This window comes from Crocuta crocuta, unplaced genomic scaffold (assembly GCF_008692635.1).
Source record: "Crocuta crocuta isolate KB4526 unplaced genomic scaffold, BGI_CrCroc_1.0 scaffold333, whole genome shotgun sequence".
Taxonomy (NCBI): domain Eukaryota; kingdom Metazoa; phylum Chordata; class Mammalia; order Carnivora; family Hyaenidae; genus Crocuta; species Crocuta crocuta.
Genome location: NW_027532856.1, coordinates 3,502,178 through 3,518,782, shown reverse-complemented (window position 1 = coordinate 3,518,782; position 16,605 = coordinate 3,502,178). Strand labels below are relative to the sequence as shown.

The 16,605-nt window shown below is 36.1% G+C and overlaps 1 protein-coding gene across 1 annotated transcript in view; it reads left to right on the top strand.

The window, feature by feature from the left end:
- DHX40 (DEAH-box helicase 40) overlaps positions 1–16,605 on the top strand; it is a 47,939-nt gene that overhangs the window by 12,023 nt on the left and 19,311 nt on the right. The window contains exons 8-12 of the mRNA XM_077745513.1: positions 6,249–6,348; positions 8,603–8,689; positions 8,788–8,970; positions 13,368–13,448; positions 14,375–14,532. Of these exons, the coding sequence (XP_077601639.1) occupies positions 6,249–6,348; positions 8,603–8,689; positions 8,788–8,970; positions 13,368–13,448; positions 14,375–14,532 (609 nt within the window). The remainder of the gene's footprint in view (positions 1–6,248; positions 6,349–8,602; positions 8,690–8,787; positions 8,971–13,367; positions 13,449–14,374; positions 14,533–16,605) is intronic.

Genomic DNA, 16,605 nt, shown 5'->3' with positions numbered 1-16,605 from the left:
GGTGGAGGTCAAGGAGGTTGTTTCCTGCTTTCTCTTCTAGGGTTTTGATGGTTTCCTGTCTCACGTTCAGGTCCTTATCCATTTTGAGTTTATTTTTGTGCATGGTGTGAGAAAATTCTCTAGTTTCATTCTTCTGCATTGTGCTGTCCAGTGATCCCATTTTCTTCTTTTTTTTTTTTAAGAGAGAGAGCATGAATGGAGGAGAGGGATAGAGGGAAAGAGAGAAAATCTTAAGCAGGCTCCATGCTCAGTGTGAACATTTTTCTTTTGTAAAGAGTATGTACTTGTAAAGAGTACAATGTAAGAAAAATAATTAAGCTTAGATCTTACCAACATGATTAAGTTATATTCACAATATTTTGAGGTAATGAATTTTTTCTTTATATATTTAAATATATTTTTATTGTTCAGTTTTTTCTAACAAAAAATGTCATCCTGTTATATATGTTCTTTTATGTTTTTCTCTTTAGCCCTTTGTAGAAATTTTTAAAATACAGAAAAGTGCAAAAACAATCTATTTCCCACTATGCAGAATTAACACACTTTTAATGTCTCTGCATTTTTGCTCTAGTATTCTTTTAAAAATATTACTCAAGGTAAAATGATACGGTTTTCATTATAACGAATTTAAGCAGTGTACAGAATTACGAAGGTAAAAGTAAAGTAACCAACTTAAGTTCGTCTATACAAGAATAACCATCTTTAACATTAGGAAAAACGTTCAGGTCTGTGTGTGTATGTGTGTATGTACATGCAGAAGGACAAGTAAATATATAGGTAGGTTGATAGAAATACTTATAGTTGCTTTTTAAAAAACATTTTTTTTTAAAATGTTTTTTTATTTCTGAGAGAAGAGACAGCATGAGCAGGGCAAGGTCAGAGAGAGAGGGAGACACAGAATCTGAAGACAGGCTCCAGGCTCCGAGCTAGCTGTCAACACAGAACCCAATGTGGGGCTCAAACCCACGAGCTGCAAGATCACAACCTGAGCCAAAGTTGGACGCTTAATGGACTGAGCCACCCAGGCCCCCTTTAGTTGCTTTTTTAAAAAAGTATTTAATTTTACTTGAATTTACTTGAAGGAATTGTTAAACTTTGAATAAATCTTTCTTTACCACATGAGAATATTTTATGAAAGGTTGCTTTAAAGTTTAAAAAGATGAAAGATACTAAGAAGCTGAAGTTAATGTCTTTTTAGATCTTACCTGTTGATTCTCTGATTTGAAAGATAAGGACTTAAGTACTTTTATTATTCTGTATCCTTTCCTTCTGATTTTTGTTAGTTATTTTTACACTGTTTAGATGTATCAGTGTTTATCATCAATCCTTTCACCATGGTTTTTCCATTCTTTAACGTTTACTTTTGATAGAGGTGGCAGGAAGGAGCAGAGACAGTGGGAGACACAGAATCCAAAGCAGGGTCCAGGCTCAGAGCTGGCAGCACGGAGCCTGACGTGGGGCTCTAACCCATGAACCACAAGATCATGACCTGAATTGAAGTCAGATGCTTAACTGACTGAGCCACCCAGGCGCCCTGGTTTTTCTATTTTCAAGTTACTTTTGGTTAATTTTAGATTGCCTGGATTTTTTAACGTTTTTTTTTTTTTTTTTAATAGAAGGATAAAAGGGCTCTTGAGTGTTATCTTTTATTGTTATTCTTCTATGTTTGAGAGAATGTCTGGCTTTTGCCTTTATACTTGAACTACATTACATCATGGCTGGGTTTTATGTTCTTGGGTCACACTTTCTTTTCCTTAGAACTTGGTAGACGTTGTCCAGTTGTCTTCTGGCATTGAATGTTGCTGCGGAGAAGTCTGAGGCCAAGCCTGATTTTTTTTCCCTTCCTTGTAAGTCATTTGCTTTTTCTGTCTGATTGCCGGGAAATTTCTTTTTATTTTTAAAGTTCATTGGTTTTAATTAAGATATTTTTGGTGTAGAGTGCTTTTTATTAAAATTTACTGGAATTTGATGTGCTTTCTTTAAAAAAATCAACGTTATTGAGATATAACTTACATAGAATAAACTATCTGGTTTTAAATATACAGTTCAGTGAATTTTGACAAATGTGTATACCCATGTAATGACAACCACAAACAAGTTGAACTTTTATGATGTATTCTTTTAATCTGATAATTCAGATCTTTATCTTAGGGAAACTTTCTAGTGTTATATCTTTGAATATAATTTTTATTTATCTATTGGTTTCTGTACTTCAGGGACGTCAATTATTCTTATGTTGGATTGCCTGTCATCCATATTTTTTAAATTCCTCCTAGTTACTTTTTCAGTTGCATTTACTGATTATCTCAAGTCTTTTCTCTGTGTTGAGAGTCTGATTTTCAGCTGTGTTAGAATTCTCAAGATATTTCTGTCTCACCCAAAAATGACTTTTGCGGGGGGAGGGGTAGAGTTTGAGCTGAGCAATATTGTGCCTCTTTCTTCTCCAGGATCATCATCTTTTCCCCCACTAATTGACAGTTTATGTTTATACTTTAGTTTGTGTTCTTTTCCCTCTGTTTTACTCTCTCTCTGTCACTTTCACTTTCAGAAATAGTTCTGCTTTGGAATCTTTTTGGAGAATTTTGGGACAAGAAATTCTATGAGGGAATTTCAGTTGGCTTTAACATATCTCATATGCACATATCTAGGAGTGTTACTTCATTATGAGTATTGAAGGATCTCTCAATATCCTCATTTCTTGGTGGACTTTGGAGTGTCTTTTTTGCCTCTTGCCAATCCCTTCCCCTCCCCCCATTAATAACATCCTAGTACCTTATTACATCCTAATGATAGTATTCCATTTCCCCTTTCCTTCCTGTAGAGTGAGAATGTGCTTTAGGATATATGTATTTAACTTTTTTCCAAATCTTTATAAAGCAACATAAAAGTGGTATGTGTTGGGGCACCTGGCTGGCTTAGTTGGAAGAGCATGCGACTTTTGATCTTGGGGTCATGAGTTTGAGCCTCACACTGGGTATAGAGATGACTAAAAAAAAACAAAAAACAAACCTTAAAAAGAAATCTAGTATGTGTTTGTACTTGTGGAATATGGTAAAAAGTGTGTGGTATAGGGGTGCCTGGGTGGCTCGGGTGAGCGTCCAACTTTGGCTCAGGTCATGATCTTATGGTTTGTGAGACTGAGCCGTGCATCAGGCTCTGTGCTGACAGTGAGGAGCCTGCAATTTCTCTTTCTCCCTGTGCCCCTTCCCCAGTTGCACGCGTGCGGGTGCACACACACACACTCTCTCTCTCTCTCAAAATAAATAAATAAAAATTAAAAGAAATAAGTGTGTGGGTGAAATGTAAATGAAGTAAACGTGTCTTGTCAAAACAGCAGTTTTAAGACTTTTTAGTTGATTATAGTGAACAAAATGGTAAATGAAACTGAAGTTTTGCATGAACTGAACACATAAAAAATTAGATATTTTAGGGGTGCCTGAGTGGCTCAGTCGGTTAAGCATCTGACTTTGGCTCAGGTTATGATCTCATGGTTCGTGGGTTTGAGCCCCACGTTGGGCTCTGTGCTGACAGCCAGCTCAGAGCCTGGAGGCTGTTTCAGATTCTGTGTCTCCCTCTCTCTTTGACCCTCCCCTGCTCACACACTCTCTCTCTCTCTCTAAGAAATAAATTTTTTAAAAAATGTTAAAAAATTAGATATTTTAAATACACACACACACACAAAATTAGATATTTTTAGAATGGGTTGATTGAAAAACAGATTTGGTTAGAGATAAATATGTTCAGAAAGGACGTTTTTAATTTATGTGAAGTTTTGGGGCACCTGGGTGGCTCAAGTTAAGTGTGCACTTTGGCGCAGGTCATGATCTCACAGTTCATGAGTTCAAGCCCCATGTCAGGCTCTGTGCTGATAGCTCAGAGCCTGGAGCCTGGTTTGGATTCTGTGTCTCCCTTCTCTGTCCCTCCCCTGCTCGTGCTTTGTCTTTCTTTCTCTTAAAAATAAATAAACATTAAATAGATTTTTTAAAATTTATGTAAAGTTTTAGGGTAGTGTGGAATTTTAAAGATAGAAGGATCTTAAATTATTATTTATATAATGCATTTCTAATTTATCAATTTATTGAACTTTATTGAGGACTTTCTATGGTCTAGACATTGTTCTAGGTAGTGGGACTATGTCTTGAATAAAAGAAAGTTCTTGATTTCATGGAGCTGTGTTGTAGTAGAATAAACAGACCATAAATAATGTATAAACATATAGTTCGAACTACAAAGTAGTATATTACTCCTTTGAACCATCTGGAAGAAATGAGGCTACCTAAATGTAATACCTAAAAAAATAATCTTAACACTTAATAAGGTTTGTTTTTTTTTTACCAAAAAACTATAAATCTAAAAGAAATAGATCTTTTTGAAATTATTTTTGTGTTCACCTCAAAACTTCCCCATAGATTTATAAGCTGCCTTTCTAGTAGTTTTTTACTTGTGAAATTAATTTCTGAATAATGTGGAAGAAAATCAACATTATTGGTTTCAAATTTGTCTGTCTCTATGTAAATCTTGGCAAGTCACTTGACCTCTCTGGGATTTAGTTTTCTCATCCGTAAAATGAAATGGTTGGCCTAGTTTCCATGATATTAAAACTGCTTATCTGTGCCATTTCTTTGTGTGTGTATGTGTGCACTCCTTTTCTTCCTTATAATAGCAGTTCAGCTTTGGTTTGTTACATATACTGGGAATACATGGATCTTTATTTGAGAACAGGTTTTGTACTTTATTATTTCAAAACGGGTCTTGTTAAGATTTTCTTGGCTACTGAAAGGAAAATAATTTGAGATTGCTTAGATACAAAGGTGAATTTTCTAAACACATATGGGCATATCTCATGTAAAAGAAATACAGCAGGGTGTTTAATTTTTTTTCTTAAGGTGTATATTTAGGTACTTATTGTTCTAATATATAATGTACAATAGTAAGTACATATAATAGTTTAAACAGATGTTATGGAAAACAGAAATAGAAATGATAATAATTTCTTTTCATACCCCAATGGATTGACTTGTTTACTCACTGGCATGATCACTTCTAATTTTTGGAAATTTTTGAAATACAGTGATTCACTCAAACAAATTGCTTCCTTCAAAGTTCCTTGATCTCTATAGCTTAAATGCTTTTTTTCTTTACCCCACCTCAGCTACCCATTCAGAAGCTTCCATCCTAGACTTTATCATTACCATCTTTTCTGATCACAGTTTTAAACATCTTTCTGATGATTACTTCATATTTTGGCCAGACATGCCACTGTTTCTAATTCAGCAGTTTTCAGAATGCATTGACAAATGTCTTTTATCAACTGTCACTTACCTTCTTTCACCCGTACTATAATCATTCCCTTGTAAACATTCTCAACTCTCTTGTCTTATTTTGTTCTTAACCTGGCAGGAGAGCAAGTCTGGCCAAATCTGTCAGCTACTTATTTTATACCCAGTTCTGTTAAGGCCTGGGAGGTGCCTGGAGCCCAGAGATACTCTCTTGTCAACTCTCGTGGCTAATTCATTCTTTTCTCTTTTTAGACTTTCCTCTATGTACTACTACCCTATGGTTCACAAATTTATTTTTCATCTTTGCCAGAGATTAGCCTAATCAAATTGAGCATCTTTTGGACCTTATTCCAAATTCCAGGAGAATCAGATTGCCCCAGCTTGGGGGAGATGTTTATCTTTGGTGCCATAAACTATGGCTGGAGGAACAAGGTACAATACTACAAGCATTACTGCTTGGGCTCACCCTTCAGAATGTATGGCTAAGCGAAATTAGTGTGTATAACTTGCTTAAAGAGGAAGTCATGAGTAATCAGAAAGACACCCCAAAAAGTAAAAACCACTTAGCTAATCAGTCTTTAAGACAGAGAGAGGTCCTTAATGTGCCATTCGTGGATGGGCTTCAGAAAGTCCCTGAACACTCTGAAATTGTTTGAAATTTTTATATGTGTGTATATATGTGTCTTTTAATGGAGAAGAGGGTCACAGTTTTAAAATATTCTCAAAGGGAGCTATGACCTACATAAAAGTACTCTCTGCTGTAGAGTTTATTTTAGCAGTAATAAGCTGTGATTTAATGGATCTAGAAATCTTAGCAACAAGACGTGAGACAAAGGTGTTTTGCTATTTTGAATTCAGGGTAATTAAAGAGGTGAAGGAAACAATTTTTAATGAAAAGTAAATTTTTCAAAAGTGGAGTTTGACAAATTCATATTGTAAGTTAACGTTTTCGCTTTACATATATTTTAGATCAACAGAGGAGAATATTTTTGCCACCTCCACCTGGAATTAGAAAATGTGTCATATCCACCAATATTTCTGCAACATCTTTGACAATAGATGGAATCAGGTACAACTTTTAAGGTTTCCTTAAAAAATTTTTTAAAAAAATCTTTATTCATCTTTGAGAGAGAGAGTACGAGTAGGGGAGGGACAGAGAGAGAGACACACACACAGAATATGAAGCAGCCTCCAGGCTCTGAGCTGTCAACACAGAGCCTAATGCGGGGCTTGAACTCCCTAACCATGAGATTATGACCAGAGCCTAAGTTGGGCGCCCAACCCACTGGGCCACCCAGGCATCTGTAAGGTTTCATTTAAAGCCAAAGAAACCACTTAGCTTTGTGTTTGCTCCTCTGTGGCATATACTAATTTCCTTCTCACCTCCTTGTAATCATCTATTATTTTTTTGTAATTATTGATTGCCATAGTTAGAAAATGCAGTAGGAGGGGCGCCCGGGTGGCTTAGTCGGTTAAGCGTCTGACTTTCGCTCAGGTCATGATCTCACGGTTCGTGGGTTCGAGCCCCATGTCAGGCTCTGTGCTAACTGCCAGCTCAGAGCCTGGAGCCTGTTTCAGAGTCTGACTCCCTCTCTCTCTGACCCTCCCCTGCTCACGCTGTCTCTCTCTCCTCTCTCGCTCTCTCTCTCGCTCTCGCTCGCTCGCTCTCCTAGAAATAAATAAAACATTAAAAAATAAAAAATAAATAAATGACCACAATTCTTAAAAAAAAAAAAAAAAAGAAAATGCAGTAGGAGGTGCACAGTATACTTTTAGTATGCTTTTTAACTACTTTTACTTGGCACTTTGTAGTTTTCTCTTCCCAAATTTAAGATTATGTGTAATGCTTCACAGGTTTCATTATTTATTAGATAGAAAGCCAAAGCTATTTCTCTATGCTCATTATCAGCATATACCTAAAATGATCTGATATTCCCTTCTCATCTGACACCTCCACTTGGTGGAGTAAGTGTTGTAAATCCAAGTGTTTATCTGAAGGTACTGTTTGTCTTTTTCACCTTTTTGTGAAATGAACTATGATGCGAGTCTCTTATCTTTTTTTTTAAATGTTTTTTATTTTTATTTTTGAGAGAGGGGCAGAGAGAGAGAGGGAGACACAGAATCTGAAGCAGGCTCCAGGCTCTGAGCTATCAGCACAGGGCCCAACATGGGTCTTAAACCTGTGAACTGCGAGATCATAACCTGAGCTGAAGTCAGACGTTTAACCTGAGCCACCCAGGCGCCCACAAGTCGCTTATTTTTTTATGTAATCAGTAATACATCAAGTTTCTGAGTAAATTTTGTGTGGAGAAACACTTGGAAATTTTAAATCTAGACTGAAGGTTAATGTGAAGTTCTTTTAGATTAATGAACCACAGCCCTCTGGATATTTATCTTCAATCCAATATATTTTATGTCCTTAACTAAAAGTCTTATCTGTTTGCCATAGGAAGACTGGATGTGAATCTTGAAAATTCTATATATTTCTTTTGGGTAAAATGTTCAGATCTGAGAGGCAGTTTCCTTTCCTTTTCTTTTTTACTTTAAAAATGATGATTTCACTAAGGGCTTAAGAGAGCAGTTAGTTCTCTGGAGTAAGTTATCCTCTGCAATATTCCTTTTCTAGCAATGGCAAAAGTCATTAAATGGTGTGTTTTGGAATGTTCTCTTAGTGAATGGTAAACCTGCTGCCACTCCTAACTTAGTTTTGTACCTAACTTGTTCTTTGTTTAATTGACTTAATTGGTATTGTTAAAGGCTAACTAGGAATTAGATTCTGAACCTATTTGAATGGTCTAGAGGTGACTTGCAGGTGTATTTTAGAGGAGAAATTCACATAATATAAAATTAACATTTTGGGGCACCTGGGTGGCTCATTCAGTTAAGTGTCTGACTTTGGCTCAGGTCATGATCTCACGGTTCATGGGTTCGAGCCCCGCGTCGGGCTCTGTGCTAACAGATTGGATTCTGTGTCTCCCTCTTTTTCTGACCCTCCCCTGTTCATGCTGTCTCTCTCTTTCAGAAATAAATAAAAACATTAAAAATAAATTTTTTTAAAAAATTCACATTTAAAAATGAATAGTATTTAGTACTTCTACGATGTAGTATAACTAATACTACCTCTGCCTGCTTCTAAAACATTCCACTTCACATTTCCATCAGTGATAAACAGGGTTCCGGTTTCTTGACTTTCAAGTTTTACATTTAGCATGAAAGTCATCATGTAGTGGCTAGGTTGATAGAAAAGGAGAATCCAAAGTGGCTAAGATGCAGCAAGTTTTTCCTTATTTTCTAAAAACTTAACTGTTTTCCATTCCTCTTAGATATGTGGTAGATGGTGGCTTTGTGAAGCAGTTAAATCACAATCCCAGATTAGGCTTGGACATCCTGGAGGTGGTTCCAATATCAAAGTAAGTCTCTGTGCAAAGCTTTTTTGTTTAACTACTTAGGAAACTTGCAGTGTGTTTTGGGGACTTTTGTGTTTTTTTTTCTTTTTTTTCTTTTAAAGGAGTGAGGCATTACAGCGAAGTGGCCGAGCTGGCAGGACTTCCTCAGGAAAATGCTTTCGGATCTATAGTAAAGATTTTTGGAACCAGTGTATGCCTGACCATGTGATCCCTGAGATCAAGAGAACTAGTTTGACATCTGTAGTTCTGACCTTAAAGTGCCTTGCCATACACGATGTTATAAGGTATGTAGACAGTTTGAAAAAAGAAAAATTTGTTAGGGTGGAGCCAGAATTCTTTTTGAAGTATTTGATTCCAATATCACAGCATTTCGAGGTTAACCTAAACCCAAATAAAGGGCTTTGCATTGCTTTCCTGTGATTTCATCCCTTGCTCATATTTTAACCTTGACTTAATGGGGTGCTTCATGCTGAGGTTTACTTGGATCATTTAGTGACCACTGTTTATCTGTAATGAAAAGTATATAATGACCCTTATTCTAATCAGAAAGTGGTTTTCTCATAGAATCTTTTGTGTGACCAGCATTGTACCAAGTACTGTAAGAGACAGAACAATACTCGGTAGTAGTCTTTTGCTTTCACTAAACTTAAGTTATATTAGGTAAATAAGATTCAGACGCATGAAGCAAACAATAGAACAACTGTTAAATTACTCAAACGTTAAACTATATAATTAATTGGTACAGGATACGATATTGTTGTAGGGGCTTGAAATTTCATACTACATGTGATAGAGGAAGTAATGAAGGAAAGTGCTGTCTTGCTCTTAATTTTAGTCTTATTTGTCTGCGAATGTGAAGGTGTCAGGAACTGTGGGAGGTGACCATGCATTCTGTAAGTTCATAAGAAGGAAAGTAATTACTAGGTATATCCAAATATATATTATATACTCTTGGAAAACCAATTAATATTTTTTGGATGTTCTAAATGAGAATATAGATAATTAAAAAGGAAAGCATATAACATGAAATTCTAACTGTAATTGTGAATAATACCAATGAGAAAGAGGAATCATCTAAAGAGTTCTGAATGGCTAAACAGAAAGCTTTCAAATGAGCCCAATTTAAAAATAATAGTCATAGTATTATTTTTGTGAATAATATATAATCAAGAATAAATATGTATTAGAAAGATAGGAATGATATCAAGAGTGGCACATAATCAAGAATAAATATGTGTTAGAAAAATAGAAATAATAATAATTTCTGCACTGCGTTATTTTTCCATCATAAGTTTTTTTTTTGTTTTTTTGTTTTTTTGTGTTTTTTTTAATTTCTAGGAGAGAGAGAGAGAGCGTGAGCAGGGGAGGGTCAGAGAAAGAGGGAGACACAGACTCTGAAATAGGCTCCAGGCTCTGAGCTGGCAGTCAGCACAGAGCCTGACGCGGGGCTCGAACCCACGAACCGCGAGATCATGACCTAAGCGAAAGTCGGGCGCTTAACCGACTAAGCCACCCAGGCGCCCCTTTCCATCATAAGTTTTAAGACTTAGAATGTACTAAAAGTCCCCAAAATACAAGAGAAAAAAATTTTTTTTTCTCTTCCTTCTCTCCCCCCTTTTTTTTTTTTTTAAAGGATTTTATTTTTCAGTAATCTCTACACCTAACCTGGGGCTTAAACTCCCAACCCTGAGATCAAGAGTTGCGTGCTGCACCGACTGAGCCAGCTGGGCGCCCCTCTCCTCTCTCTTTTTAAGGTGTCTAGAAATAGAACCAGTATTTGGGATAGATGGTATAGGTCTCATAGATGACAGAAAGAAAATGGAGCTTTTCAATTATTGCTTCTTTTTTCTCCCTTATCAAGAATGTTTTTAAAACTAGAAAGATGAGACCAAGTCTAAATAAAACGGAATTGATGACCAAGATGGATTAGCAAATGAGATAAAACCTAACGACCATAAATGAGTGTCTTGAGGCTTTAGGAATTATTTCCATGGCACTGAAATAACTTGCAGGTTTTGGGTTATCTGTGAGAAATTATGCAGAACAGGTTGCCAGAACATTATGAGAAATACAAATGTCTTGATTTTTTTTCATTTAGGAAAAGGGCAGAATCTGTAAACAACTGCCCAATACTTGAAATTGGTCTTTAGCAAATTCTAGCATAGTTTATTGGAAAATGGTTTTAGAGAATTTGATGGTGATTTATAGTAATGAGTATGAATCAAAATGGTTCACAAAGGATATGTCATAATAAACCATTTTCTTTTCAGTGTGAATACAGGACTGTCTACATAATGGGTGCACCATAGGAATTTATTGAATGATAACCTAAGGTCTCTTGTTTTCTACACAGTATTTGATAAGATTACATTTGACATCTTTGTGAATAAGGTTAGGGTTAGGGCTAGAATAGAGTAGTTGCCAAAGAGCCAAATCCAGAAAGTATTGATTAATTGTGTAGTATATCCTAGATGGAGGATTTGCTGATAGTAAACTGAACTTTGCTCTTTCCTCCTAAGTATTTAAATGATAGTATTAAGTAAAGATATTGAAGTCATGATTATCAGATTTCTGGAAAATGTCTTGATATCTAATTAATGATTAAAACTGGAAGATTTAGAATAATCTCACAGGCCAAATCAACAAGGCAGAAGTCTGAAAGCTTACATCTTATATCCTGTGTTTTGGTTGCACATTAAGGAAATTCACGTGGAAAAGATCTGAAATGACCAGATCACCACAACTCAATATGAGCTTGCAATTCTTATTCTGTTTAGAAAACAACAAAAAATTTCTACTGGCATAGACTTTGGTTATGTTAATGGACTGCAAAGTTCAAATGACTGGAATTACAGCATTCCTGTTCTATGTTGTTTGCTCTACCTTTGGAGTTCAGTTTTGGATATTATCACATTTTATGAGGAGTCGCATTTGACAAACTAGAGTGTTTCTAAAAGATGGTAATTAGGTATAGTGGGTCTCTTGGAAAGCAAATAATACAAGGAGTGCTTGAAAAAAAGGGTATAATCAAGGGAGAAAAATGGTGGTAGTTTTACAAATCTGAAAGGGCACTTCTGCAGAAGCAGCAGCTGATTGGTTTGGTATTGCTCTAGGACAGGGGTCAAAAACTATGGTCTAGGCTCACTGGCTGTTTTTGTAAAGAAAATTTTATTGGAACACAGCCATGTCCATTCATTCATGTATGGCTGCTTTCACTACAGTAGCAGAATTGAATAATTGTGACAGAGACCAGATGGCCTGCAGAACCTAAAATATTTACTATCTGGCCTTTTACAGAAAGTGTTTGCTGACTCTTGCTCTAGAAGATGCCAGGACTTGTTGGTATAAGTTGTAGGAAAACTGACTGTAGAACAGTCTACAAGATTTTTGTTTATTTGTTTTTAAATAGAGCTGTGAATCCTGGAATGGACTTTTGTGTAAGGTATTGGACGTTTTGTCCTTTGTTGGACCTTTTTCAAGGTGAGAAATTGGAGTGGATGATTTACCATCTCAAGACTTATAGTGGAAAAAGTGAGCTAGTGCAGTAGTATTAAGCAATTATTGTTCTAGTTAGAACAAACAAAAATATATATGTAATACACATATTCATGCTTGGTTATATGCCACCTTTTTGAATGTGTTTTCTTATGTTCATTAATGGTATTATGGTTATGTAAGAGAATGTCTTTATTTTCAGAGGAGGCATGCTGAAGTATTTTGGGAGTGAAATGGTATTGTATTTGCAACTTGTTTTCAGATAGTTCAGGAGAAAATAAGAATGTACATACAGCAAATATGGTAAAATTAATCGAATTTATTTACTATTTTATTAAAAAACACGTTGAGGTGCTATTAAACAAGTTGTAATGTTTGGCCACTTTCAGTTAATTTTCTCCACTGGTTTATAAAACTGTAATAAAAATTGTGGGCTACACAAAAACATGGAAAGAGCTTAAGTGTCCATCAACAGACGAATGGATTAAGAAGATGTGGTTTATCTATATGATGGAATACTACATGGCAATGAGAAAGAATGAAATCTGGCCATGTGTAGCAACATGGATGGACCTTGAGGGTGTTATGCTGAGCGAAATAAGTCAGGCAGAGAAGGACAAATACCATATGATTGCACGTATAGGAGGATTAGGAGGAACTTAATGGAGGACTAAGGGGGAGAAGAAGGGGGGAAATAGTGGGGGAGAGGGAGAGAGGCAAACCATGAGAGACTCTTGAATGCTGAGAACAAACTGAGGACTGATGGGTGTGGGGGGGAGGAGGGAGATGGGCATGGAGGAGGGCACTTGTGGGGATGAGCACTGGGTGTTATATGGAAACCAACTTGACAATAAACTATTTGTAAAAAAAAAAAAATCGTGGGCTACACAACAGAGTAGATTTGACATTGGCTTTGAAGAATGGGGCAGGATTAAAATAGAGAAGAATGTTAAGTGTTCTAGCCCTTGGAATCAAAAAGAAGTACTTCTTAAATTAAAAGAGTGTGATTCAGAAAAAATAATTTTTCTGCTGAATGCTGATTATGATCACAGAATGCTTAGGGAAAAGAAAAAGGGCTTGAAAAACAGAAGAAGTAAAACCTTATAAAGAAATTTTCAAGTCTGTATAAAATCTTAACCATGGTCAGGGAAGGGAATCTTATTTTATATCTTATTTAAACACACAGGTTTCCCTATTTGGATCCACCTAATGAGAGGCTTATTTTGGAAGCTCTTAAACAACTTTACCAGTGTGATGCTATCGACAGGTAAAACAACAACAGCAAAAATCCAACCACAACAGATGTTAATCTCTTTCTATTTTATTTTATCTTCATTTTTAATTTTTAAGTAAATTCTGTGCCACATATGGGGCTCAAACAACCCCAAGATTAAGAGTCATATGCTCTATTGGCTGAGCCAACCAGGCACCCCAATCTCCTTTTAAAATAGAGTTCCTAATAGTTTCTTTTATCAGTAGAAAATGATTTGTTTAACTTGAATGAATTGTTTTTACCTGAAATTAGAATTTGTCCTCCCGTTTTTCTTTACACACTTCTGAATTTAAAAATTATATGATAAAGGTGTCTGAGTGGTTCAGTTGGTTAAGCATCCGACTCTTGATCTCAGCTCAGGTCTTGATCTCAGGGTTGTGAGTTCAAGCCGCATGCTGGGCTCTGCTGGGTATGTAGCCTACTTAAACAAACCAATAAAAATTATATGATAAAATTATGTTTGTGTTTAATATTATTTAACAAGTAATTTTTGAATACCATTTCAGTGCAGGCTTAATATGGGTATATTATTTTAATATAATAAAATCAAAATAATAAAAGAGCCAGAGTCCTTGTTCTCATGATTGTGTGATAGGGAAAGATTTGGTAATTATCATTCTCTCATTTCTTTAAGGACATCATCCTCTATGCTTCTGTACCAATTTGTATGGTCTCTTATTATACAAGTTTATTCTGTCTCATTGTTTACTTTTTTGGATGTATTGGCCTTTGAAAGCAGGGAATGTATCATCTCTATGTTTCTTTTATCAATGACCAGTGTGTCATATTTCTTACATTGAATTGAATTTCTGGAGTTGATTTAAGGTAATATAAATTATATCTGATTATTCTGAATGATGAACATTTCATTTGTACTCTCCCAAGGCAGAAAGACTTAAGATCCCTTTCTTCCTATTAAGGAGTGGCCATGTGACCAGATTGGGTTTGTCTATGGTAGAATTTCCTCTCCCTCCACATCTGACATGTGCGGTAATCAAGGCTGCCTCTCTGGATTGTGAAGATCTGCTACTTCCAATAGCAGCGATGTTGTCTGTGGAAAATGTCTTCATTAGACCTGGTAAGAAGTTTATTGATGAGTTTTAAAAAAATTAATAGGCTTTATTTTTTAGACCCATTTTAGGTTTGCAGAAAAATTGAGGGTAAGTACAGACGTTTTCCTCATTATTAACATCTTTGAATTGTGTGGTACGTTTGTTATTATTGATGAACCTGTATTGATCCTAAAAGGATCACTGTATTGTATACTCTTTGAGTTTTGACAAATCTGTAATGACACATTTCCACCATTACAATAATATATTAAATGATTGCACTGCCCTAAATATCCCTTGTGTTCCACATCTCTTACCCCAAACTCTTGCAATCTCTGATCTTTTTACTTCTCCATCATTTTGCCTTTTCCAGAATGCCAGATAGTTGGGATCATACAGTACGTAGCCTTTTCACACTGGCTCCTGTAGCTTAGCAATGTGCATTTAAGGTTCCTTCTTGTTTTTTTGTGGCATAATAGCTCATTTCTTTATTGCTGAACAATATTCCATTTTGTGGAATTTGTTTATCTTTTCACGTGTTGAAGGACATCTTGGTGGCTTTTAAGTTTTGGCAGTTATGAACAAAGCTGCTATAAACATCAGTGTGCAGGTTTTTATGTGGACATTAGATTTCAATTCACTGCTGAGTTGTAGTATAATAATATGTTTATATTTGTAAGAAGCTGCTAAACTCTCTTCCAAAGTGTCTGTACCATTTTGCATTCTGACCACCAATGAGTCTGAGAATTACTCTTGCTCCACCTCCTTACCAGCATATGGTGTTGTCGGTGTTTTGGATTTTGGCCATTCTAATAGGTGTGTAGTGGTATCTTGTTATTTTAACTTGCAGATCCCTGATGACATATGATGTTAACCATCTTTTTATATGCTTATTTGCCATTTGTATCTTTTTGGGGAGGTGTCCATTCAGATCTTTTCATTTTATTTCAAGATTTTATTTTTAAATAATTCACACACAACGAGGGGCTTAAACTTATAACCCTGAGATCAAGAGTTACATGCTTCATTGACTAAGTTAGCCAGGCACCTCTAGGTCTTTTTATTCTTTTTTTTTTTTTTTTTAATGTTGTATTTATTTCTGAGAGAGAGAGAGAGAGACAGAATGAGCAGGGGAGGGTCAGAGAGAGAGGGAGATACAGAATCTGAAACAGGCTCCAGGCTCTGAGCTGGCAGTCAGCACAGACCCCGATACGGGGCTCGATTCCACAAACTGTGAGATCACGACCTGAGCCGAAGTTGGACGCTTAACCAACTGAGCCACCCAGGCGCCGCAACATTTATTCATTTTTGAGAGTGAGAGAGACAGAGTGTTAGCAGGGGAAGGGCAGAGAGAGAGGGAGACACAGAATCTGAAGCAGGCTCCAGGCTCTAAGCTGTCAGCACAGAGCCTGATGTAGCTCGAACTCATGGACTGAGAGATGATGACTCGAGCCGAAGTCAGACGCTTAACTGACTGAACCACCCAGGTGCACCCTCCCCTCACCCCCCACAGGTCTTTTTAAAACAGGTTATATGTTTTCTTATTGTTGAGTTTTAAGAGGTCTTTATATATTTTGGAAAACATTCCTTTATAAGATACATCTTTTGCAACTTTTGTTTCCCATTCTCTGGTTTGTCCTCTCATTCCTTTGACGTGGTCTTTCATAGAGCAGAAGCTTTTAATTTTAATGAAGTCCAGTTTTCAATTACTTCTTTCATGGGTCATGCCTTTGCTGTTAACATTTGTAAAGTCATCACTATACCCATTGTCTTCTAGTATTTCTCCTATGTTATCTTCTAGGAATTGGATGTCCATTTGTTCCAGCCCTGTTTGTTCAAAAGGTTATCCTTTTTCCATTGAAAAACCTTTTCCCTTTGTCAAAGACCATTTAACTATATTTGTATGGGTCTATCTCTGGGCCCTATATTCTGTTCCATTCATCTCTTTTTCTATTCAGTCAGTACCACATTGTCTTGAGTATTGGAGCTTTATAGTAAGTTTTGAAGTTGGATAGAGTCAGTTCTCTGACTTTGCTCCTTCTCTTCAACACTGGGTCTTTTCCCTTCCTACATAAACTTTATAACCAGTTTCTTGATAT